This window comes from Bos indicus x Bos taurus, chromosome 18, assembly GCF_003369695.1.
Source record: "Bos indicus x Bos taurus breed Angus x Brahman F1 hybrid chromosome 18, Bos_hybrid_MaternalHap_v2.0, whole genome shotgun sequence".
NCBI classification, from domain to species: Eukaryota; Metazoa; Chordata; class Mammalia; order Artiodactyla; family Bovidae; genus Bos; species Bos indicus x Bos taurus.
This window is the reverse complement of record NC_040093.1, coordinates 43,632,699-43,659,943: the sequence shown is the minus strand read 5'-3', so window position 1 is coordinate 43,659,943 and position 27,245 is coordinate 43,632,699. Positions and strand designations below refer to the sequence as shown.

The window sequence follows — 27,245 nt, the reverse complement described above, 5'->3', positions numbered from 1 at the left end:
TTTAGTGCAAGTCACTCTGCCTTGGGCTCTTTTGCTTTGGTAAAACAGGTCTTATTTTTGTCTCTATAACAGGCTGGTCTCCATCCTCAGTGTCTTTGTAGGTTTCGGTCCCTCTTCATGGAAGGTCTTTCTCTAGTTCATCTCACGGCCTGTACCTTCTTTTCCTAAAGAGCTCAGTCTATAGGCTGGCTCCAAGAATGTCTTTCCTTCTCCAATGACAGATTTTCCACTCATTTGTTTCTGTCCAAGTACTTAAGACAACTTGGAATCGTTCTTCATTTGTATGATTTGGTATAATAAAAAGCTCTGTGAGGCCAGGAACCTTATTTCTGTGTAGTGTGTGGTATATGCTCTACAGACATACATTGATTGAAAAAAATGTATGGAAAAATAAATGGTCTTGCCCTGTTGAGCATATAAATGATTACTGAATGAAGATGTAGAAGAAAACTGTCAAAAATGGTAGGCAGTACAATACTGAAAAGGCACCGGTCAGATGACACTTTCTGGGGGTAATGTGAGATCCTGGGCTTTGGTTTGAAAAAAACTCAATTTCACTGTGTAGAATCAGGGAGCTGATTGGCTGAAAAGTGAATGAAGTCCTAAACTGCATCAATAAATCCCTGTGTTTCCATGTTATGGGAGGACATTATCTTATAGTGCTCTCCTCTGGTGAAACCAGTAGAATTATTACATCTTTCTAAATTGCAGTGGGATGTCTCATCCATTCATTCAGCCAGTATTTACTGAGTACATCCTGGGTACTCATATTATAGTTGGAAGCAAAACTATCATGGCTTTTGTGTTCATGGGACTCAGTGTCTGACTCACAAAGAAAAGTTATTTCTCTTTCAGTGAAAGCATTGAAGCAGAAGCCAGTTTTTCATTTATTGAGAGGCTGTGCAATCTTGTGGTTAAGAGCTCATGCTTCTGGAGCTTGACTCTGAAGCCTGCAGGTTTTAAATTCCAGCTCTCCTATTATCAGTCCTTGTGACTTTGGGCGAGTTTTTATTTATTTTATTTATTATTTTTTAATTTTGCTGTGCCATGTGCCATGTGGGATCTTAGTTCCCTGAGCAGGGATTGAACCCATGACCCCTGCATTGGAAGTGTGGAATCTTAACCACTGGACCACCAGAGAAGTCCCCAAGTTTTTGGAATGTCTCTCTGCCTCAGTATTCTCATCTATGACCTGGAGATAATATTAATAATCGTACCTCCACATAAAGTTGTAAGAAGTAAATGAGTTGGTATGTATAAATCATTTTGAATAGTACACAACACTTGGTAAGCCCTTAAAAAAACAGGTGTTAAGCAGCAATTAATCAGGTTGTGTTGTTTTGGAAGGCCAAAGCTGGAAGACAGGTTGAGGGTGGGGAGAAATGGTCACAGAGGGAGCTTGGAAGACCAAAGACCAAATCATTATTATCCTTTTATTTATGTTGTTGCTGTTCAGTCGCTCAGTCTTGTCTGACTCTTTGCAACCCCGTGGACTGCAGCACGCCAGGCTTCCCTGTCCTTCACTGTCTCCTGGAGTTTTCTCAAACTCATAAACTTTTGTTTATAATTGTCTGTAATGGAGCTTGGACCTAAAACTCTTTGGTGGAGAGTTGATGACTTAGTTTTCTATTTTAGGCTAGAGAGATATGTGTTTAGAAATACCCCTGACAGTCTTTTTTATTCTCCTGAGGCTTATGAAGAAACACACTTTTGAAATAATAAAATTATAGCTCTCCATAAACACATATTTTTGCTTTGCTTTTGTTCTAGTGGCAACTGAAATATCCTAAACTAATTCTCCGAGAAGCTGCCAGCGTGCCTGAGTTGCTCCATAAAGAGGTTCAACAAGCCTTTCTCACGCTGCACAAGCACGGCTGTTTATTTCGGGATCTGGTGAGGATCCAGGGCAAAGACTTGCTCACTCCAGTCTCTCGCATCCTCATCGGTAACCCCGGCTGCACCTACAAGTACCTGAACACCAGGCTCTTCACGGTACCCTGGCCCGTGAAAGGCTCTGATGCAAAGTACAATGAGGCCGAAATAGCTGCCGCCTGTCAAACGTTCCTCAAGCTCAACAGCTACCTGCAGGTAGAGACCATCCAGGCTTTGGAAGAGCTTGCTGCCAAGGAGAAAGCCAACATCGATGCCGTGCCAGTGTGCATAGGTCCAGATTTCCCCAGGGTTGGCATGGGGTCCTCCTTTGACGGGCACGATGAGATTGACATGAAGAACCGAGCAGCGTACAACGTCACTTTGTTGAATTTCATGGATCCCCAGAAGATGCCATACCTGAAAGAGGAACCGTATTTTGGCATGGGGAAAATGGCCGTGAGCTGGCATCATGATGAAAATCTGGTGGACAGGTCAGCGGTGGCAGTGTACAGTTATAGCTGTGAAGGTACAGTCTGCTCTATGAAGAAGCAGCCCCGAACATAACATGACCAGAGTCGCGCAGGCTCTGGAGATATGATTGGATATGCGTGCGTGTGTTTGTGTGTGTGTGTGTGTACGTAGATATGTGTCCTTCTAAGGTTTGCTGCGCCCATATATCTACAGAAAATGCTTCTTTCTCATCCATTTGTGCTATTTGGCTCATTGTTATCCTGTGCTCAGAATATTTTCCCTCGTAAGCGCTGCTTGTCATTGTCTTTCCCAAGCCCTGGAGAGCCGCATCTTGGTTTCACACACCCAGCTGCCTTTTTCTAAAGCTCAGAGTAGATTGTACAGTTGTTATAATTGACTTGCTGATAAAGGGCCGGGAAAACAAAAATCTGTCAAATCCTTCCAGGTTCCCACAGGTGTACATTTCCAGTCTTGCCAAAACGTTTTATTACAATTGACATTGCTGTCTTGAAGGGAGTGATTTGTCAACTGTGGACTTGTTCTTGGCTTCCTCCGGTTTTGACTACTGTCCTTCCTCATCAGAAACAGCTGAGGTGGGTTTTATAAGCTGACAGACCTCTATTTTCAGGAGTATCTCTAGCCCGCCCCCCTCGCCCCCCCATCAGTTCTGCAGTTTTAGACCTGAGAGGGTTTCTGTGGACAGCCTGTTCTTGCAGTTTCTGAAACCTGGTGCCCTTGGAGCAAAGATCACAGGCTACCTTTTCTGTGGTCTGCACACATTTTCCTTCTCTGATTGTTCAGGTTCTGTGTTTTGAAGGTCCCCAGTGTTTTTCAGAACAGGATTATAAAAAAGGTAGGTGGACAAATCAAGGACAGAGTGACCTTTTCTGACTTCTTTGCCTGATCATTTGGCAAAGGAATATAAGATGTAGTGTTAGCTCTTTTGGTGATGGAGAGGGAGGCCTGGCATGCTGCAGTCCATGGGGTTGCAAAGAGTCGGACACAACTGGGTGACCGAAGAACAGCCATTAGCTCTTTTGCCAGTTTCTCTCTTCTTGTTCACTGAAAAATGCTTGGAAAACCAGAGTTCTAGATATACCATCGGGAATCAACTGGAACTTTTAAGGGCCATTGTTTCCTGAAAGCTTGTTTTTTAATTGGATTTTGTTGTTATTTGACTCTTATTTACTAAGACAACTGTTTTAGAAAAGGGATTTTCAAAAAGAAACTGTCCTTGCTTGCTCTCTATCTTACCATTTCCCAGTCTCAAAAATTTCCTCTGGATAGCTAAAATGTTTTCCACCTTTACCTTTGGTCTTTGGCCAGGATCAAGGAACTAGTTTAGCAGTTAGAAAGTTTACTAGTTTCACTGGCATCTCAAATAATGATGCTGACCTAGGAAAATTGCTTGCAGGAGATTTGATGCTTTCCTAATGGAAAGAACCGCGAACCTCTGATCTTTAATAAGGTCTTGCCAGGGATTTAAGAACTATCACATCCAAGAACTCTGATGTTAACGAACAATGGAGTTTGCTAGTTTCTTTCTTAAGGAGGCAACTCTCTGAAACCGAGGCAGTGGTATGTGATAGCTCAAACAGCTACAAAGATGTCTTTGTGCTCCTGCATGCTCTCAGCCTTTCTGTTTAATAGTCCTATTGTACTCCCAGAGCGTGGGTGATCAAATAGTTTTTGAAACCTAGAATATCTTGTGGAGAGGAATGAAAATTTTTAATGACTGTTTCTGTGGTTGGGAGTAGTTAAGACTGATAAACTATACAAATAAACCTAAGTACATAAAGCTTCATCCTTGCGCTTATCACCTAGACGAGGGAACTGCAGAATGCAGATCTATAGGGGCAGGGTAATTCCTTTGTGTTCTTAATCCCCAAAGTTCCCAGAACTCGATCTCATAATAGTAGCAATACTGGGAGCCCTCATTTATTGAGCACCTACTGTGTGCCAGGCACTGGTAGAAGCATTTTACATTTATTTACTGATGTTATTTTTGCAACTCTGTGAATGAAGTACTACTGTTATCCTCATTTTACATATGAGGAAACTGAGGTGCAGGAGGATGGTGAACTTTTCCATGGTTATACAGCTATGATCAGCAGAGCTAGGATTTGAACTCAGACCATCTGGCTTCAGAGTCCTAACAGCTAAGGCTAAATGCTTTGTGAGCGGGTATTTCCTACCTCTACAGTATAGCTGGGCTTCCCTGGTGGTTCAGTGGTAAAGAATTTGCCTGCCAATGCAGGAGATGCACGAGACACAGGAAACATGGGTTCGATCCCATGTCTCTGACCCTGGGAAAGCTGAATCCACTGAAGCTTGGACATTTGTTTCCATAATTCTTAAGTCTTTATTTCAAAGTGAGTAGCTTTATACTTCTTAGCTGTCTTTGAGACCAGGAAAAGCTAGGTTATAATTACAGCTAGAAGTTTTAGAGCACTCATAACTTAAAAAAAAATTTTTTTTTCCCCTTAGCCTCACAGCATCCCTGTCTAAGGTCTCAAAGCTCATTTGATCTTGTTTATTTCAGCGTGTCATGCCATATCTGTGTTTGTTGTTTCTGAAGTCACTTCCACTGCTCAGTAAAACTTGTTTGATCTTATAAGTCACATTTTTTTAACCCCCATGCAATTATTTATTCAATTAACAGTACGCATCTACTGTTTGCCAAGCACTCTTCTAGATACTGAGAATATGACAGTGAACAAAAATTGTTGCCCTCGTGGAGCTATGTTTTAGCAAGGAGAGACAGGAAAGAAACAAATAAGCTTATATATATTGCAAAGGTAAGGCACAGGCTTACAGTTTTAAATAGGAAAGTTAGCCTTCCTTCAGTTGGGTAACCTTGGAGCAAAGATTGGGAGGAGCATATGAATGAATTGTGAAGACTCAGAGATGGGACATGACTTTGGGATGTTTCAGAAGCAACAAGTATGGATGGAAGAGAGGCAGAGAAGAGGTGAAGTAATAGAGGTGAAGACAGACTGGAAGACTAGGGGTCAGAAGACTAGGTGGCAGAAGATAGGACCTTCTAACACTGCTACAGTATGTGCTAAGTTGCTCTGTTGCATCCAACTCTTCGTGAGTCCATGGACTGTAGCCCTCCAGGCTCCTCTGTCCATGGGATTCTCCAGGCAAGAATACTGGAGTGAGTGGCCATGCCCTCCTCCAGGGGATCTTCCCAACCCAGGGATAAAACCTGGGTCTCTTACATCTCCTGAACTGGCAGGCTGTTCTTTACCACTAACACCACCTGGGAACAGGAGGCCCCCCCATCGACAGGGGATGCCTTCCAAGACCCTCTGGTTTCCTGAAACCATGGACAGTACTGAACCCTATGTAGATTGTGTTTTCTCCTATACATCCATACCTATGATGAAGCTGAGTTGATAAATTAGGCACAGTAAGAGATTAACAACTATAACTAATAATAAAATATAACAGTTATACCATAATAAGAGTTCTGGTTTCTCTCTTAAAGTATCATATTGTACAGATTTCGTACCTTGCCTATCTTAACTAACCGCTTATCACTCACTGTCACCGTAACATTTGGAGTTTGAGGTGCAACAGCAAAACTAGCTTAAATTTCTTTTTCCTTCTTCACGACTTCACAGGTAGAAGATTTGTTCTTACCATAGATGTTAGAAACATTGGCATACAGCTCTTTTTCTTTCCATACTAAGTTGAGAACGTTCACCTTTTCACTTAAAGGAAGCACTTTACAACTTCTCTGTGGCCTATTGGGATTGCCAGCATCACTGTTCTTATGCTTTGGGATCATTGCTAAGTATAGTAAGGGAATGCAAGTGCTGGATCCAGTAATGCAAGCTGACTGGAATGCAGGCACTGTAATACCATGACAATTGACCTGATAACCAGAGGGCTACTAACCACCCCTGGACAAAGGGGTGAGTTACTTTCCAGGCAGGACAGAGCAGGATATCATCATGCTGCTCAGAACGGCATGCAACTTAAAAACTTAGGAACTGTTTATCCCTGTAACTTTCCATTTAATATTTTCAAGATTGCTGTTGACTGTGGGTAACTGAAACCACAGAAAGCGAAACAGCAGATAAGGAGAGGCTATTGTATTAATAATAACAATCCTGGGCTTGTCCTTGGAGCGGGATGGGGAGCCATTGCAGCAGGGGTAGAAGGGAGGCAGGACTGGAAGCAGGGGAGCTGCAATAGGCCATTGGGTAGTCCAGACTAGAGACGGTGGATCAGGTTAGAAGAGGCAGAGGTGATGAGACACAGTTCTATCGAGTCCCATATCTTTTCACCAGAAAAGATGGCAGTGCCTGTCAGAGGAGAAGCCCAGCAGCAGCATCTCCCAATTGTCCAGAGAGGGCTAGGGATTTCCCTGGTGGTCCAGTGGCTAAGACTCAGTGCTCTCAATGCAGGGGCGGTAGATTTGACCCCTGGCCAGGGAACTAAATCCCACATGCCACAACTAAAGATCCTACATACTGCAACAAAGATGGGAGATCCCAAGTACTGCAATTAAGACAGTGCTAATTTGTTTCAGTCATGTCTGACTCTTTGCAACCCCATGAACTGCAGCCCTCCAGGCTCCTCTGTCCATGGGATTCTCCAGGAAAGAATACTGGAGTGGGTTGCCTCCAGGGGATGTTTCCAACCCAAGGATGGAACCCTGGGTTGTCTCTTACATTTCCTGCATTGGCAGGTGAATTCTCTACCATTGGAGCCATCTGGGAAGCAATTAAGACCTGGTTCAGTTCAGTTCAGTTGCTCAGTCATGTCCGACTCTTTGCGACCCCATGAATCGCAGCACACCAGGCCTCCCTGTCCATCACCAACTCCTGACGTTTACCCAAACTCATATCCATAGAGTCGGTGATACCATCCAGCCATCTCATCCTCTGTCGGCCCCTTCTCCTCCTGCCCCCAATCCCTCCCAGCATCATGGTCTTTGCCAATGAGTCAACTCTTCCCATGAGGTGGCCAAAGAATTGGAGTTTCAGCTTCAGCATCAGTCCTTCCGATGAACACCCAGGACTGATCTCTTTTAGGATGGACTGGTTGGATCTTCTTGCAGTCCAAGGGACTCTCAAGAGTCTTCTCCAACACCACAGTTCAAAAGCATCAATTCTTCGGTGCTCAGCTTTCTTCACAGTCCAACTCTCACATCCATACATGACCACAGGAAAAACCATAGCCTTGACTAGACAGACCTTTGTTGGCAAAGTAATGTCTCTGCTTTTCAATATGCTATCTAGGTTGGTCATAACTTGCCTTCAAAGGAGTAAGTGTCTTTCAATTTCATGACTGCAGTCACTGTCTGCAGTGATTTTAGAGCCCCCCAAAATAAAGTCTGACGCTGTTTCCACTATTTCCCCATCTATTTCCCATGAAGTGATGGGACTGGATGCCATGATCTTAGTTTTCTGAATGTTGAGCTTTAAGTCAACTTTTTCACTCTCCTCTTTCACTTTCATCAAGAGGCTTTTTAGTTCCTCTTCACTTTCTGCCATCAGGGTGGTATCATCTGCATATCTGGGGTTATTGATATTTCTCCTGGAAATCTTGATTCCAGCTTGTGCTTCCTCCAGCCCAGGGTTTCTCATGATGTACTCTGCATATAAGTTAAATAAGCAAGGATATACAGCCTTGACGTACTCCTTTTCCTATTTGGAACCAGTCTGTTGTTCCATGTCCAGTTCTAACTGTTGCTTCCTGACCTGCATATAGGTTTCTCAAGAGGCAGGTCAGGTGGTCTGGTATTCCCATCTCTTTCAGAATTTTCCACAGTTTATTGTGATCCACACAGTCGAAGGCTTTGGCATAGTCAATAAAGCAGAAATCGATGTTTTTCTGGAACTCTCTTGCTTTTTTGATGATCCAGCGGATGTTGGCAATTTGATCTCTGGTTCCTCTGTCTTTTCTAAAACCAGCTTGAACATCTGGAAGTTCACGGTTCACGTATTGCTGAAGCCTGGCTTGGAGAATTTTGAGCATTACTTTACTAGCATGTGAGATGAGTGCAATTGTGCGGTAGTTTGAGCATTCTTTGGCATTGCCTTTCTTTGGGATTGGAATGAAAACTGACCTTTTCCAGTCCTGTGGCCACTGCTGAGTTTTCCAGATTTGCTGGCATATTGAGTGTAGCACTTTCACAGCATCATACAGCCAAATAAATAAAATAAATAAGTGTCTTTTAAAAAGATAAAAGGCTAGGACCATAAGAATGGGTGGACTTTCCCCCCTCTCTCCATAGCTTTATTGGAGCATCATTTACATACAATAACTGCACATATTTAAAGTCTGCAATTTATGAAGTAGGATGTGAAGTTTGAGGTGGTTCATTGGCACAGACTAGCCCAGATGTCCCATCTGGGGAGTTCTTATCAACATAATCGACTCTACTTTGTCGGAGTTTCAGATTCCTGAGTCCCATGCTCTTCCTAATTTTTTTCTTTATTTTAGTGAAGCATTAGAGATTAGTATCCTCTAAAGATATCTTAAGAAAGGGCATTTAGAAAGCACATTTTGGAGACCTTGAATGTCTCAATTTATCTTTATTCTGCATTGACATGTGTAGATACTTTACGTAAGGAAATCTTGATGGAAAATAATTTTCCTTCAGAATTTTGGGGACATCATATGTACCAGTGTCTTTTTATCTTCCAGTGTTCATGTTGTGAGCTCTGATTTTTTTTTTTCTTTATCCCTTATTTGATAATGATTTTTTGATTGGGTTTTCCCCTAATATTTTATACATTCACAGTGATTTTTTTTTCATCCATTATACTGGCATTTGATGGGTCCTTTCAATCTGGAAGGAAACTCATGTCCTTCAATGTGGGATATTTTCTCGAATCACTTTGTTAATTATTTCTTCTTCTCCAGCTTTCTTTTCTCTCTAGAATCCATATTTTTTGATACTCAGACTGTTTCCTGTAATTTTGTTACTTATTCTCTTGTTTTTTAATCTTTTTTGTATTTTAATCTTTTTAATCTATTTGTTTTTAATCTTTTTGTATTTTTTAAACTGAGAGTGTAACCCACTCTCAGAAGTTTTCTTACCTTTATCTTTCAACTGGTTACCACTATCTTAACTTCTAAGGCCATATATTAGTTTTATGCATATTTGAATTAGAATTGTAAGCTCTTTGAAGGAATGGTTTGTGTCTTGATCCTTCTTTGTATGTGCATATAATGCAAATCAGTATTTTTTTGCCCCAAATCAGTAGGTATCTTTTGTCCTTGAGTAGTTCATGCTATTTAACTACATTGTGGCCATTGTCCAATAACTGATTTCTGCAGCTGCAACGTCTGTTTAATACTAAGATTCTTTAGATTGCACATAGCAGATGCTTGGCCTAAACAGGTTCATTTAAGACAATATGAAATTGTTTTATTTAATACTAAGACCAGTCTCGCTGGCTTCAGGCACCTTGTTTCAACAGTAATGGTGTGGCCAGCTTCAGACTTCTCCCCCTTCATATTTTGGCTCTTTTTGAGCTGTAGCTTTATTCTCTTGAGGGAGGTAAACTTCTTGTGGCCCCCAAGTGCCTGCCTCCAGCTTTTGTGGCTACTTTCTTTCTTACGGAGGCGATTTGAGAAGGAGAGAAACTGTGCCTTGGACATGGGTAAAGCTTTGCCCTAGGGACTTCCCTGGTGGTCCAGTGGTTAAGAATCCACCTTCCAATGCAGGGGATGTGCCTTCTGTCCCTGGTCAGGGAACTAAGATCCCACGTGCTGGAGGACAATTTAGCCTGTGCACTACAACTAGAGAAGCCTGGATGCTGCAACGAAGACCCAACACAGCCAAAAATGGTTAAAAATGAAACAAAGCAAAACAAAGTAGTTAAATAGAAAGCTTTGCCTGAAGATAGGTGAACAAATAATTATTCTTTTTTTATTAATCCAGGTTGATTGTGGTCTTCTATGCTGTTTACAGTCTTCCCTGGTGGTTCAGTAGTAAAGAACCCACCTGCCAATGCAGGAGACGTGGGTTTGATCCCTGTGTAGGGAAAATCCCCTGGAGAAGGATATGGCAACCCACTCCAGTATTCTTGCCTGGGAAATCCCATGGACAGAGGGGCCTGGCGGGCTACAGCGCATGGGGTCACAAAAGAGTCAGACGTGATTTAGTGACTAAACAACAACAACAATATTGTTTTCAACATCCAGGTTTTCTCTAAGGCTCCAAGACTCTGTACTTTGCTGAGGTTGCCCACAGAATTGCAGCCTTTGTTGTTTGAAGCTCTGGTTCAAGGAAGTTTATTTGAGAAGCATTTCGGCTTCCTCTCCTCATTTTATGTGTGTGTCTGTGTGTGTGTGTGCAGTCACTCAGCTGTGTCCCACTCTTTGTGACTGCATGGACTATAGCCTGCCAGGCTTCTCTGTCCATGGAATTTTTCCAGGCAAGAATACTGAAGTGGGTTGCTACTTCTTCCTCCAGGGGATCTTCCTGACTCAGGGATCAAACCCGCGTCTCCTGCATTGGCATATGGGTTCATTACCACTGAGCCACCAGGGAAGCCTCTCGTTTCATATTTTATTTTAAATAATGTCATGGTCTTAGAGCTTTAGCCAAGAACCCCCAGAGCAATTTTTCTCTCCTCTTCTCACTTTCACTTTATTCCACCATGTCCATGAAACATGATATAATGAGGTTCTCCTATGATGTGAATATTTATATCTTAAAATTTTTTTTTCCCAAATGCTTAATCTGGAAGCTGACAGAGCCAGACATCCTGTTGAAAGGCTTCAGATTTTTTTGGTAAAGAGTTCTCAATATTTCTCATGAAATCCTAGAAAACTTATAATTAATTTCATAATTTATCTGTGTCGGGGGACTACATTTGTCCCTGAATTGCTGCTTTTGAGACATGTTAGAACAGCTTCTTGTCATGGATTTTGAGCTGAGATTGATAAGGGTTTTTTTTTCCTTCAAACTTCTGAATTCTCTATTTCTTCAGACCATGCCTTGCCCAGTGGCTAAGGAGTGTGCTGTGGGTTAGCAGCTGGCTTGACTGATTGTTCCTCACAGCCAATCAAGGAATGCATTTTTAACTGGTAGAGCTCTTCCAGGAAATCTTCTTGGCCAGCCCTTCTTTACAAGGAGCAGAGACCTTCAGGTTGTTATTGTTGTTTAGTTGCTAAGTCGTGTCCAACTCTTTGCCACCCCAGGGACTGCAGCATGCCAGGCTTCCCTGTCCTTCATTTTCTCCCAGAGTTTGCTTAAACTCATATCCATTGAATCAGTGATGCCATCCAACCATCTCATCCTTCGTCATCCCCTTCTCCTCCTGTCCTCAATCATTTGCAGCATCAGGGTCTTTTCCAATGAGTTGGGTCTTCACATCAAGTGGCCAAAGAATACCAAAAGGAGCTTCAGCTTTAGCATCAGTCCTTCCAGTGAATATTCAGGGTTGTTTTCCTTTAGGATTGACTTTTTTGATCTTGCAGTCCAAGGGGTTCTCAAGAGTCTTCTCCAGTACCACAGTTTATAAACATCAATTCTTTAGCAGTCAGCCTTCTTTATGGTCCAACTCTCGCATCCATACATGACTACTGGAAAAAGCATAGCTTTGGCTATATGGATCTTTGTCGGCAAAGTGATGTCTCTGCTTTTTAATACACTGTCTAGGTTTGTCATAGCTTTTCTTTCAAGGAGCAGACATCTTTTAATTTCTTCAGGAATATTTCCCAAGTGTTCTCTGGCTTATGCCATTTGCCATTATTTTGGAAACCTGTCCAGAAAGATTATCCAAAGTCAGCACTTAGAAGCATCTACCTTCCAGAGGGATCATTCTGGGAAACAGATCTGACCTATGGAAAAGTCACCATCAGTGTCTGCCACTGCCCTCAGCATGAGCCTAGCTTGCTTACGTGGTTCACGAAACCGCCATGCCTCTTTGGGCCTTTCCCCACCTCTTCAGCCTTTTCACTTGCAAATCCGTGTCATTTAAGTAACAGTCCTTTGCTGTTTTTGTTGTTCAGTTGCTAAGTCACGTCTGACTCTTGGCAACCCCATGGACTGTAGACCCCCAGACTCCTCTGTCCATGGAATTCTCCAGGCAAGAATACTGGAGTGGTAGCCATTCCCTTCTCCAGGGGATCTTCCTGACCCCAGGATCAAACCTGTGTCTCCTGCTTGGCAGGCGAATTCTTTACCACTAAGCCACCTGGGAAGTCCGTAACACTCTTACCACTAAGAATCATTATGTTTGTAAACATCCACCTGCCATATCCCTTCTAGAGTGTGTCTCCCAGCCTTATACCTTTCCCCTTTCACCTTTTGTGTTTCTCCATTTTGAAAAATGATTCCTGGTCCCAGACACTGGAATGTCATAGATCAGTGCTGGACAGAAAACATCCTTAGACTTTGTCTACCAGCTGAGCCTCTGCAACTTCTGGGTTTCTCCTGCCTCAAGATTTGTGACATGAACAGGATGGGACCTGCTGTGTAAGCCCCTCTAGGTATGGGGTAAGGAAGCAGAGGAAATTGTTGTCTGGGCCAGAGTCTTAGAAACGTTAGCACTTGGCTAAGGCAACACAAGTGTGCGTGCGTGCATGCTCGATTGTGTCTGACTCTTTGTGACCGCATGGACTCTGGCCTGCCAGGCTCCTCTGTCCATGGGATTCTCCAAGCAAGAATACTGGAGTAGGTTGCCATTTCCTTCTCCAGGGAATCTTCTTGACCCAGGGAATGTACCCACGTCTCCTATGTCAGCAGACAGGAGAAGCCCCAGCTAAAGCAATAAGAAATAGGAAATAGAGCTATTTTTTTTAATGTGTGGTGATGAGAAATATATATATATATATATACACACACACACACACACGCATATATATTTGCACATCAGCAAAATTATTGCCATAGAATATTAATGGTATTATGCTTTAAATATGGTAGAAAATTTCAAGTGATATATTTTACTTGATTAGAACTGTCATCTCTTCTTTCATGCTCAGGCTTCTGTATTTGTTGCCTGTGTAACAGTGGTTTGCACACAGCTCTGGGAATGCACACAAAATATTTGATGACATTTATCTTTTATTAAATGGAATTAATTTTTTCTCAAAAACTAGTTAGCTATTTTTTTCTCCTTTATTTCTTAAAGCCTTTTAAAGATGTGACAGAAAAATCTTATAGGTACACATGGAAAAGTAATACTTGATTGCAGCTGAAAATTAATTGGTTAACCTGGGGGTTGGCGTTTAGGACATTTTAAACTTGACGGTTAAATTTCACATTCTTTTGCGTTTTGTCACATCTTTCACTTCTTTAGTCGTTTGGTTAGTGGGAGCTGGGAATGCACTGAACACACCGAGACACGTAAAACCCTTTCAGTGTTGCTGAAGTTCAAAGGCAAGTAGGAGCCAACTGCCTCTGCTTCTTTCCAAAATAACATAGGGAAACAGTAATCAGTTGCAGTTGCTATAAATAATTACAAGTTGATTTTATTGAGAAAGTGAGCAACACTGTATTTATGCAATAAAAAATTTATCAGACATACATCTTCCCTCCTCCCTTCCCAGCCCACGGAGGAAACAAACCTTCAACAAAACATTATTTTAATGAGCACATTTCAAAGGTGCTGGATTTATGGGAGACATCAGGCAACACTGATTGCAATTACTGTCTCTCTTTGTCGTTCAGGACTTTATTGATGCCATATTGAGAAGAGTGTGAGGATGAAAGTTAGAGGGGAAAGTAGTCAACCAGCCTGTTAGCCTGTAAACATCCATACTCGGTGGCATCAAAAACCTCCTTAAAATGGTTGTCTTTGTAGTTTAAAACTCATTTCTTTTTCAAGTTGTTGATTTGACCAGAGATGGATGTACAAAAAAACCTTCTTAAAATGTCTCTATTCTTTTCCTTGGGCTTCCCAGGTGGCTCACTGGTAAAAATATCCACCTGCTAGGCAGGAGATGTGGTTTCAATCCCTGGATCTTGAAGATCCCTCGGAGAAGGAAATGGCAACCCACTCCAGTATTCTTGTCTGGGAAATCCCATGGACAGAGGATCCTGGCAGGCTACTGTCCATGGGATTGCAAAAGAGTTAGACATGGCTTAGAAACTAAACAACAGTTCTTTTTCTTGGGCTACAAGCTACAGCTATTATCATTGGGACCCTCTAGAATAAAGCAGCCTGAAGACTTATAGTATAAAAGATAATAAATACTGATTTTTCTTATTAATATTCTTTTGTTAAATCAATCTGCTTATCAAATAATTGAGTATTATTGCTTTATTATGTTGTATGTTGGTATTGGTCACGTGAATTAGTTGGTATTAGTCACATTACATCATCTTTTTTCTACATTTTTTTTTTAACATTTTGGCCACACTGCGTGGCATGTGGGGTCTTAGCTCCCTGACCAGGGATTGAACCCACACCGTCTGTAGTGGAAGCACGGATCCTAACTGTTGGGCTGCTAGGGAAGTCCTACATCATGATTATTGTATTCAGCCTCAGCTTCCTCACTAATGTGTGCTGTGCACATCTCTATCACATCACAGATACCAAGCCTATAGAGCAGGAGTCGGCAAACACTTTCTGTATAAAGGACCAGATAATAAAGATTTTCAACTCCAGAGGCCTCTGCTCTGTGTCTTAGCTACTCAACCATGTTGTTGTGTGTGAAAGCAGCTGTGGATAGGATGTCAGTGAACGGGCCTGACTATTCTTGTTAAACTTCACAGAAGCAGGTGATGGGACTGATTTGCCTATGGGCTAGAGTGGGGTTCACGGACTTGAATGCCTGTTGGGGGCCAGGCAGGTATCTTAATGGAGTCACGTGGCTGACGGAACTGCCACTTGTGCCTTGTCTGAAAGATGCAGCTACTTCTTACTTATGGCCACTTGTGACCGGCTCAGTGAGACCTGAGTTTGTAATTCACGAGTAGCTGGAGCAACTTCCTGGTGGTCCAGTGGCTAAGACTCTGAGCTCACAATGCATGGGGCCCAGGTTCGATCCCTGCAACTAAGACTGGGCACAGTCACATAAATGAATAAATCTATGTTAAAAAAAAAAAAAAAGAATAAGCTTCAGAGTCAGACAGACCTAAATTGAATTGTGCTTACTAGCAGTGTGAACCTAGACAAGTTATTGTTTTTTTTAAAGAATAACTGGAAATTGGTATTTTAGGCAAAGCATTTTTATCAGTAGGCAGCTAAATTAGATTCAGAAAATGTTGTACAGGTCAGGCTATATACCTTTGAGAACACTTTTCTGGTCCATAGGATCTAATTTAGAAGTGCTGGTCTTTTCAGGTATAATTATGTATAATGAAGAACTTCCTGTCATACTTTGACCACCTGAGGAGAAGAGTCAACTCATTGGAAAAGACCCTGATGCTGGAAAAGACTGAAGGCAAAAGGAGAAGAGAGTGGCAGAGGACGAGATGCTTAGATAGCATCACTGACTCAATGGACATGTATTTGAGCAAACTCCGGGAGATAGCAAAGGACAGGGAAGCCTGGTATGCTGCAGCCCATAAAGTTGCAAAAAGTTGGTCAAGACTTGGCAACTGAACACCACCACCAAAAAGAACTTGTTGGTGAATATCATTAGACACTTGTTGGTGAATATCATTAGACATGGGCAGCACATATCTAGTTCAGGTGCTGCTAACTACCCATTCTAGTGCTGTGACAGACATCAATAATCGATCATACCACTCTATCCTGCTGAGCTTAGAGTGATTCACCACCAGACCTCAAAAAAGCTACAGCTGGTAAATTCACTGTGTCCTTTGTAGCTCAGCTGGTAAAGAATCTACATGCAATTCAGGAGACCCCTGTTTGATTCCTGGGTGGGAAGATAGGGAAGGGATAGGCTGGGGAAGGAATAGGCTATCCACTCCAGTATTCTTGGGCTTCCCTGGTGGCTCAGACGGTAAAGAATCAGCCTGCCATGCAGGAGATGTGGGTTTGATCCCTGGGTTGGGAAGGTCCTCTGGAGAAAGGAACAGCTACCCACTCCAGTATTCTAGCCTGGAGAATTCCATGGACTATTCATTCAGTTCATGGAGTTGCAGAGTTGGACACGACTGAATGACTTTCACTTTCTTCTGATATGTAAGGTATTTGTCAACCCTGTTCCAGAGGATTCTCTTTAAAATGTATTTTGGATTAACCCAGAAAATGGCATTGAACTTTTAAACTCTGTGATTTTAAAGAATCTAGCCAGAAATTGCTCTTAACCACAGAGTATTTGAGAAAATAATATCATAAATAACAACAGATAGGACAGAAGGTAAAATCCTGTTCCTATGGCAGTATCAGATTTTAGATTCAAACTTAGGGAATTGAAGACTATCCACAGTTGGATGTGTCCTTAAAAACTTTAGTAGCATTCCTTCTTTGACGACACCTGAACTTGTTTTTCTGGTGTGTCTTTTTTCACCATACCTATGTGAAGTAATGGGAATGAATAGTTATAAAGGGCAGGTCCTTTTTTTCTTTCTCTTTCTGTCCCTGATGCTGGTTTACAGATACTAGATAGAGTGTAAGATGTTCAGAATTTAAGGACTCTGTATTTGAATATATGCCATCTGGGATGCAGGTAACTTTTGGATTGTGTATGTGACATGCTGGATGTGATGCTGCCTAAGTAAAAGGTGTTTTATTCATTTTGATTGCATAAAATGTACATCTTTTGTATTCTGCCCTCTGTGAGTCTAAACTATTCTTGTCTTTCAAGTTTGATCATCTCTAAGAATTTTGTTCTACTTGTTCTAGCCTGCATTGAACCTATCCTTTAGATTTCTTGAATGTTGAGAACTGTGCTAATTCAGCAGTGTCATACTTTATTATTACATTATTTGACTTATTTGCATTTGTTATTCCCCCACCCCCTGCCATAATTAACATTTTCTTTTCCTGTCATCTTGCACAGTAAAGACCATGAATGGTGTGAACTGAGAGAGCATACTATGTTTAAGTAGGCAATTTAGAACAAATGTTCATTGGATGTCATTTATATGCCACTTGTTGTTCAGCTGCTAAGTCATATCCAATTCTTTGCAACCCCATGGACTGTAGCACGCAGGCTTCCCTGTCCTTCAGTATCTACTGGAGTTAGCTCAAAGTCATGGCCATTGAGTCGGTGATGCTATCTAGCCATCTCATCCTCTGTCACCCCTCTCCTTTTGCCTTCAGTCTTTCCTAGCATCAGGATCTTTTCCAGGCTCTTCGCATCAGGTGGCCAGAGTATTCAGCTTCGGCATCAATTCTTCCAATGTGGAGTTCTAAATGTGGATGAAACAGAAAAATGGACCCTGCATTTGAAGACCAGAGTCTAGTGGTTTAAAGTCTAGTGAAGTGTAGTTGCTCAGTCGTGTCCGACTCTTTGCGACCCCATGGACTGTAGCCTACTAGGCTCCTCCGTCTATGGGATTTTCCAGGCAAGAATACTGGAGTGGGTTGCTATTTCCTTCTCCAGGAGATCTTCCCAACCCAGAGATTGAACCCGGGTCTCCCACATTGTAGGCAGATGCTTTACCCTTTGAGCCACCAGGGAAGTCTAGTGGATTAAAGTCTAGTGGAGTTTAAAATGTTCCATTTCTAGTAATCAGTGATGAACATTCACAACTCCGCTGTAAGTAAAGCTCCACTGGGCATAGGTCTTTGTTTCATTTACTGATAAACCCCACGTGCCCAGGTCAGCACGTCGTTTATTGTAACTGCTCAATAAATATTTCTTAGATGAACTTTTACATGTTTTTATGTAGGTGTGGGACAGTTAATGTAGGTGAATCATAGGGTGTGCCTTCTACTTCCTTTACTTGTCTCTCCTGTTTATTCCAGCCATGTAATTCTCTTTCCAGAAAAAATCAGTCTTGAGTTTTCTTCCAGAAATATTATTAATATATGCACATATACACACATATATGTGTATGTGTTTTTTTTTTAATACAAATTATAGCCTATTCCTTTCTTTCTCTTAAAAATATAGGAGATAGTTTTCTATCATTGCATGCCCATATTATTTTTAGTGGCTATATAGTGTTTTTATTGCCTGAACATTTCATATTTTATTAAACCAGAAATTTATTGATGGATGTTGAAGTTATTCTGATCTTTTGCTTTTATAAACAGTGCTCTAGTAAATAGCCTCCTTCAATTTGCAACCTCTGCAAGTAGGAATTTTAGTATACATTTCTAAAAGTGGTATTGTGGAATTCCTACAAATTCAAAGGTTTTTAAAAATAAAAAAAAATTTTTAATAATAAAAACGAGTTACATTTGTAATTTTGATAGGTATTGCAGATAATCTTCCATAGAGAATATGAATGTGCCATTTTGCTCCACTCTTACTAACATTATATTTTATTAAAGTGCTTATTTTTTTCTGATCTAATAGGTGAAAAATATCTATTATGGCTTTGTTTTGTGTGTTTGAACGTCTTTTTATATGTTTACAAACTCCATTTTATGTCTTCTGTCTTTATAACTTTTGCCCATTTTTCTCCTTGATTATTGATATTTATCTTTCTGATGTGTAGAAGTTCTTTATATGGTTAAAAAAAAGTCCCTGGCCAAGCTTGCTTGTTTATATTTCTGTGTTAATTATAGAGTCAGCTTGTCTAGGACCAAACCCAGTGAACTAAAAATCAATCCTGTTGGTATTTTTATTGTGTTTATGTCAAATTTATGGATGACTTAGGGAGAACTGGCATTTCCGTAATGTTTCACCTTATTTCTCAAGAACATAATATGTCTTTGCATTTGTTTGAGTGAGTCATTATGGTGATAAAGGATACTGTCTTAACTTTTTCTATTAACTTTCCGATGTTTTCCTATTAAAATATGTTGGCTTTGAGATAAATCTATATTGTATCATGTAAAGGAACTAGTCACCTATTGCTCTTATTGAGGTTTTTATCATGAAAGGATGTATGTTATCAATTATTTTTGTGTATCTGGTGACTCATGTATTTTTTGTTTGTTTTCATCTATGAATATGATGAATTTTAAGTATTGTTGTTGTTCAGTCACTAAGTCGTGCTCAACTCTTTGCGACCCTGTGGACTGCAGCACGCCAGGCTTCCCTGTCCTTCAGTATCTTCTAGAATTTGCTCAAACTCATGTCCACTGAATCAGTGATGCTGTCTAACCATCTCATCCTCTGCCACCCTCTTTTCCTTTTGCCTTCAATCTTTCCCAGCTTTAGGGTCTTTTCCAGTGTGTTGGCTCTTCCCATCAGGTGGCCAAAGCATTGGATTTCAACTTTAGCATCAATCCTTCCAATGAATATTCAGAGTTGATTTCCTTTAGGATTAACTGGTTTGATCTCCCTGCTGTCCAAGGGACTCTCAAGAGCTTTCTCCAGCACCACTGTTCAAAAGCATCAATTCTTCAGTGTTCAGCCTTCTCCAGCGTCCAACTCGCATATCTGTACATGATTGTTGGAAAAACCGTAACTTTGACTAGATGGACCTTTTTCAGCAAAGTGATGTCTCTGATTTTTAAAATGTTGTCTATGTTTGTCATAGTTTTCATTCCAAGGAGGAAGCATCTTTAATTTTGTGGTTGCAGTCATGTCTGCCGTGATTTTGGAGCCCAAGAAAATAAAATCTGTCACTGCTTCTACTTTTTACCTTCTGTTTGCCGTGAAGGAATGGGACCAGATGCTTGACCTTAGTTTTTTGAATGTTGAGTTTTAAGCCAACTTTTTCATTCTCCTCTTTCACCCTCAAGAGGCTCTTTAGTTCCTCTTCACTTTCTGTCATTGGCATGGTGTCATCTGCATATCTGAGGTTGTTAATATTTCTCCCAGCAATAGACTTTTGCATATTAAATTATCCTTCTACTCCTGAAGTAAGTTCTACTTCGTCATGTTATTCTTGTAAAATGCTGCTGGATTTTGATTCTTTTTCCTTATATAGATCTTCCTCAACTTTCAGTGGGATTATCTCACAATAAACCCATTTTAAGTTGAAAATAGCATAAGTCAAAACTGCATTTAATACACATAACCAGCCAAACATCATTGTTTACCCTAGCCTGCCTTAAACCTGCTTGGAACACTTACATTAGTCTGCAGTTGAGTAGAGTCACCTAACACAAAGTGTATTGTAATAAAGTGCTGAGTATCCCATGTAATTTATTGGATATTGTACTGAAAGTGGAAATTAGGATGATTTGTTTGCATAGTGAGTAGTTACCAGTGTATTGATTCTCCACCCTCCTGATCACGAGGCTCACTTGGAGTGGCTGCTGCCTAGCATCACAACAGTACTTTTCTGCATACTGCTAGCCCCTGATGGGACCAAAATTCAGCATCAAAGTATGGTTGCAACTCAATGCATATTGTTTCACACCATTGTAGAGTTGAAAAATCATTAAGTTGAGCCATAGTTAAGTTGGGGACCGTCTATACTATTAATATATTTAGAAATTATGCATTGGTTTTGGATGTGAGACTGGTGTGTGTGTGTGTGTGTATTGGATTTGATACATATTCTTGTCTTTATGAAAAGAATCTGGACACTTTTTTGTGTTCTTGAACAATTTACAATTTATTGAAATTGCACTCTTCTTAACTGTTTGATAGAATTTTCCTTTGCAACTCTCTAGTCCTGTGTTCCTTGACTTCTTTTATACCTTCTGTGGCTTTTTAAGTCATTCTACCTCTTCTGGGGTCAATTTTGGCCATTCATATTTTCCTAAAAACCTATGCAGATTTTCTGATTTAGTTACATGAAACTGAACAGAATAATCATCTTTAATTTTCTTTGATACCTGCGGTTATTTCCTTACCACTTTCAGATTTTTTTATCAACAAAACAAATTAATGACGTGTTAAAATATTTTAAAGAATGTGTTTTTTTTTAAATGATGCAAATAGAATATATAGTTCACTTATCCATATTTTATTAAAACTTCAGTTATTCTTAAGGTAACTATGAAATTCAGAACTTTAGATGAAACATTCCTGACAACTCTCTTTTCTTTTGACAGGCCCTGAAGAGGAAAGTGAGGACGACCCTCAGCTTGAAGGCAGAGATCCTGATATTTGGCACGTTGGTTTTAAGATCTCGTGGGACATAGAGACACCTGGTTTGGCGATACCCCTTCACCAAGGAGACTGCTATTTTATGCTTGGTAATGCAAGGATCAAAGCTATACTGATGCTCTAGTGTCTTAAGTTTTAGATTATTGGGTACATATTTTGCATATGTCTTTTGAAGTAAACTTTGTAAGTTTTTCATATGATAATGAAGCTTCTACATGTAACTTGATTTTTTTTTTTCTTTTTAAGATACTGCTAATTTTAAAAGTTGCTTTTCTTTTCATTCTTAGTGTTGATGGCGTTCCCCAAAGTACTAACCAGTTTTCAAGATTTTTTTCATCAGAGCTACTAAATCATCTCAATCACCTTATTAATGTGAAGTTTAAAAAAATATGTCCCTGTCTCTGTAGGTTTTTAGTGAAAGTTTTTTCTAGTTTTGAATTTAGTTTCCTCTCAGGAACAGCTGGCCTGACAACACAGCCTCTTCCTCTACTCCCTGCCCCCTACTCCCTCCCAAGTTCCGCTCATTTCCCTCACTTAGTTCTCTGGGAAACAATATTTCAGCCCTGGTCAGCCTTGCTGAAGCTACGAAGTTTGGGGAGTTTGGAGAGCTTCATTTTTTGTTTCTTACTCTAAGTTTTTTTTTGTTTTGTTTATTTTTAGACTTTCTGTTTGCTTTCTGATGCACAGCATGCAAACATTATCCTTTTTTTCCTTACAGAGCCTCTTAGGGTTTATTTTGTCCTTGGCTCTCACTCCTAATTATTTTGGGGTTAATCTCACTCTTACCTGCCTAGGGGAATCTACTCATGTGTTTGGTTTTAGAGCCAGGAACATCAAGGCTCAAACCCAGTGTTTATAATAAGAATTATCTCCCAATAATAGAGTGTCTGTAGAGGGTCCTCTTTGTGCTTCGTAAGTTTCAGGAGATACTGGAAATGGATAACACTTGGTCCTTGCTTTCTAGGAATTATGAGTTTGGGGTAGCCATTCAGTCATGACCTCACTAAATGTTTTCCAAATTTCATTCATTCACACACTAGCTTCAAGTTTCTTGCCATATTCCTGTGCTACCCATACTAGTATTGTTGTTGTTGTTTAGTCAGTAAGTCTAGTCTGACTCTTTGAGACCCCACGGACTGCAGCATGCCAGGCTTCCCTGTCCTTCATTGTTTCCCGGAGTTTGCTCAGATTCATGTCCATGGAGTTGGTGATGCTATCTAACCATCTCATCCTCTGTCATCCCCTTCTCCTTTTGCCTTCAATCTTTCCCTGCATCAGTGTCTTTTCCAGTGAGTTGGCTGTTCCCATCAGGGGGCCAAAGTATTAAAGCTTCAGTTTTAGCATCAGTCAGGGTTGATTTCCTTTAGGATTGACTGATTTGATCTCCTTGCAGTCCATGGGACTCTCAAGAGTCTTCTCCAGCACCACATTATTACTTATGTAATATTTCTCTCTAGATAAACTGTTTTTTTTTTCTTGAACAGAAATGAGTTTATTTTAGGTGATTTTATATCTGAAATGGAAAACCAGTATCACTTAACATAGTTAGAAGAATCGTACAGAGTGAAAGTAAAGTCATCTTAGTATCTGGTGCTTTTGTTTCCTGAAGACTCTGAGACTCAGGCCTGTTCTGTCTTCAGTCACTATTAGGGAGAGGTGTTAACCCAATCATGGTACCAATTTTGGGCTTTCTCCTTTGTGGCAGCAGGAAGATTGGAAGATCATGATGCAGGGAATTACTTTCTCCCAGTGCGATTCAGTAGTAAATTCTTAAATTCTTTTCGTGGAGGAGTCCTGCATTTGTCGCACACTATTCTTCTGTTGTTGTTCAGTCATTAGGTCGTGTCCAACTCTGCGACCCCAGGGACTGTAGCCTGCCAGGCTCCTCTCCTCCACTGTCACCCGGAGTTTGCTCAAATTCATGTCCGTTGAGTTGGTGATGCTGTCTAACCATCTCATCCTCTAAGTAAGCTCCAAATCTCTTGCCTTCTATTTGCATGTTGCTTTCCAGTTTACAGATCAGTTTTGCATAAGCCATCTCAATCAGTCTCCAAACAGTCTTGCTAGGGAGATGGTGCAGGGTATCAATCTGTTTTTAAGTAATTTGCCCAAGGTCACTCAGTTCGTGTGAGGCAGAACAGAGGGCAGTATGTGGTCGCGTGTTTCTTATTCGGTGCTTTTCTTGCTCTCAAAGGGACCATTTAGATTTGATCCCAATTCATTGAAGATGTCGAGGTGGGAATGCTTTTAGGGGTAAAGTCATCTCTTATCTGCCCTGCTCCTGCTTATCTCAGGATTTGAGTTTCTATTCTCAAGTCTTTGCCCCATCGTTGAGCATCATTTATAGGTAAAACAGATTATTATTTCATTTTTTAATATACCACCCAGACGTGGATATTTACCATGAATATAAATAGGTTGTCATTTCAGCCAGTAAATCACTTTCCTTTTGGGTACTCTGAGTTTCTATTAATATTTTGCATCTTTAAAAGAAATGGGAGTCAGAATAGTGCTATTTTAAATAGCTTTATTAACTTTCTATGTATAAAAGTAGTAAATGACATTGTAAAGGTTCAGCTACTTTCCATTTATTTAGTAACATCTCATGTTTTCTTTTCTGATTGAAAAAGCAGTATATGCTCATTGTAGGGAAAAGAAACTCTGAAAAGTATAAAGTGAAAAGAAGAAAATAAAAATCAGGTTCGTGCCTATTTCGGTATATTCCTTTTCAGACTTTTTCAACATGTACATAAATATGTACCTGGAATGGCAGTTGTTGGTGTCTTAGTGACTAAGTCATGTCCGACTCTTCTGTCACCCCATGGACTGTAGCCCCCCAGGCTCCTCTGTCTGTGGGATTTCCCAGGCAAGAATAATGGACTGGGTTGCCGTTTCCTACTCCAGGGGCTCTTCCTGACTCAGGGATCGAACCTGTGTCTTCTGCCTTCTCAGGCGGATTCTTTACCACTGAGCCACCAGGGAAGCCCAGGAATAACAGTAGTATATGAATAACAGCTATGTTTACTGTGGACTAATGACAAGTCAAGCCTTCTGTGAATCTTCTCAGTAACCCTGAGAAGTAGATACCAGCTCTGTTGAGAAAGAAGATCAGGTTAGATTGATGTAGTGACTTAGCCATGGTTACACAGTGGGAAAGAATCATGGATTGAAACTTGTCACTTTAGCCCACCTGTGCTCTGATACCCATGTCAGGCCATCTGGACCCTGTACCTGGAGGCCTTCTGCACCCCTGTCCAGCACTGACCCCTGCTCTGAGCTTCTCTGCCTTACCTGAAGGTTTAAGACTTAATTGTTCAGAAGGGCAGAAAGGAAGGTGACGATGGTGGTCTGTTTGCTTCTTTCTTTTCCAGTTCATTTTTTAAAACTTATTTATCCGTTTATTTATTTTCGGCTTGTTGCTCTATGTGGGCTTTCTCTAGTCGTGGCGAGCAGGGGCTACTCTTCATTGCAGTGCGTGGGCTTCTCATTGTGGCTTCTCTTATTGGAGAGCGCAGGCTCTAGGGCACATGGGCTTCAGCAGTTGGGGCTCCCAGGCTCTCGAGCATGGACTCAGTAGTTGTAGACCATGGGCTTAGTTGCTCCGAAGCATGTGAGATCTTCCCAGATCAGGGATGGAACCAGTGTCCTCTGCATTGCAAGGTGAACTCTTAACCGCTGGACTACCAGGGAAGCCCTCCATTTCTTTTTAAAGTTATGTTTTTCTTGGCTCAGAAATTACATTAAAAATGAAAATATTAAATAATTGCATTGTCCTTTTAACTTATAATGAATATACATTTTTATAATATACATTGGTTCCAGTTAGCTGTTGTAGGTGATAAAGGAAGATAGTTGTCATTTTATAGCAGCTGATATCTGAGACATAACATCTAGTTCTGATTTCCAAACTCCTGCCTTCAGATAAAGGTGAAGTAACTGATAACTTAGTGAACTAGGCCAAACATAGCATGCTGCACCTCAAGTTTGTGCTTGGAATCTGTTTTCTTATTAAGATGTCATATTCGATTTCTAAAATGACTTGTCCCGCATCTTCTCTTAGGCTAAACAAAACAAAAATAAAAGCAACCATGGTGGAAAGCCACCTTTTCTCTTTACTTTTTAAAAGCCAAGGACTCTAAAGAACCCTGTCCCGGGATCCCTGCCCTGTGCTGATACCTGAAATCTGAACTTCATAGCACTTTTGAAAAGGAAACAGTTTAGCTCAATTTATAATAATATATTGGTCTGCAGAGGAAGTGCAGACCAAACCCTGCTGTCTCAAGTCAGTCCTCCAGGGGTGTCTGATGGGGAACGTGCCGGGTGCCTGTAATAAATCCACTGCCTGTGGAATTGAGTGAAGGCCCTGCTGGCAGTGCCTGAGGACACGCTTAACTGGGGTTGTCACGGTTTTACTTTTAAATTGGAATCTTTGCCCTAATCTCAGAGTTAGACATGACCAGATTTGCAAGCAGATTTACAATTTTCACTAATTTTCCAACCAGGACTTCAAAACACACTTAGAGAAGAAAAAAAAATACACTCTGGTCTTTCTCAGAATGGGATGATTTACTTTGCCACAGATGTTTTCCATAGACTGAAGGCAACTAGGGAGTTAGGGACTTAAAAGTGGCTTGGAGACAAACTGTGGGTTTGTTTTTTGTGTGGAACCGATTATACAGTTCAAGGGACATCAACCAAATCATGTTCATTAAGCCGGAGCCGACTGTAGACGTGGGATGGTTCAGGACAAAGGTGAGTGTTAGATAAACATTTTGGACAAACCTCCTCCCCCCACCCCTTTATTTATTATTTTTCACATATCACTCTTCATGACTCTGTTCTCTCTACTCTCTTTACTTTTGTTTCCTTAAAACCAACTACATCTCATTTTCACATGTCATTATTGTGCCAATTAACTATTTTGAAGCTTCGGTTGCCAAGTAAAAATTGCACGACAAAAAAGAACAGCAATATAAATTGAAATGCACAGTATCTCCTTTTTGGGTTGGCGTTCCCTCACCAGCAGTTTAGGATGGAATAATAGAAAGGCCAGGTGACTTTCAGGTTCAGGGTGGAATAAGAGAAAGGTCAGGTGACGAGCTTCCCTCAGGTTCCCCTCTTGTCTGTGGGCTGTGCGTTGTTAGCACCGCTCTGAGCCTCTGCCTCCAGTGAAAAGCTGGTGCTTCATGACATTTGCTTCCCAGGGTTACTGTGAAGTCAAATAAAAAAGTATAGGGGACCTGTTTATAGGGCAGGGATAGAGACGCAGATGCAGAGTGGACTTGTGGACACAACGGGGAAGGAGAGGCTGGGATGAATTGAGAAAGTAGCACTGAAATGTATACACTGCTGCTGCTGCTGCTGCTGCTAAGTCACTTCAGTCGTGTCCGACTCTGTGCGACCCCATAGACGGCAGCCCACCAAGCTCCCTCGTCCCTGGGATTCTCCAAGCAACAACACTGGAGTGGGCTGCCATTTCCTTCTCCAATGCATGAAAGTGAAAAGTGAAAGTGAAGTCATCCAGTCGTATCCGACTGTTAGCCACCCCACAGACTGCAGCCTACCAAGCTCCTCCATCCATGGGATTTTCCAGGCAAGAGTACTGGAGCGGGGTGCCACTGCCTTCTCCGAAATGTAAACTCTACCATGTGTGAAATAGATAGCTAGTGGGAAGTTGCTCTATAGCACATAGAGTCAGCTCAGGGCTCTGTGATGACCTAGAGGGGTGGGAGGGAGATTCAAGAGGGAGGGACACGTGTATACGTTTGGCTGATTCACTTTGTTATATGGCAGAAACCAATACAACATTGTAAAGCAGTTATTCTCCAATTAAAAAGAAATTTAAAAAGAAGTATCGAGACTTCCCTTGGTGGTCTAGTGGTTAA

At 41.1% G+C, this 27,245-nt stretch overlaps 1 protein-coding gene across 3 annotated transcripts in view; it reads left to right on the top strand.

Moving 5' to 3' along the window:
• The window catches only part of FTO (FTO, alpha-ketoglutarate dependent dioxygenase), a 424,120-nt gene that overhangs the window by 124,658 nt on the left and 272,217 nt on the right, over nucleotides 1-27,245 (top strand). For all 3 annotated transcript variants that reach the window (XM_027513571.1, XM_027513570.1, XM_027513572.1), the window contains 2 exons: nucleotides 1,771-2,398; nucleotides 21,306-21,449. In XM_027513571.1, the coding sequence (XP_027369372.1) occupies nucleotides 1,771-2,398; nucleotides 21,306-21,449 (772 nt within the window). The remainder of the gene's footprint in view (nucleotides 1-1,770; nucleotides 2,399-21,305; nucleotides 21,450-27,245) is intronic.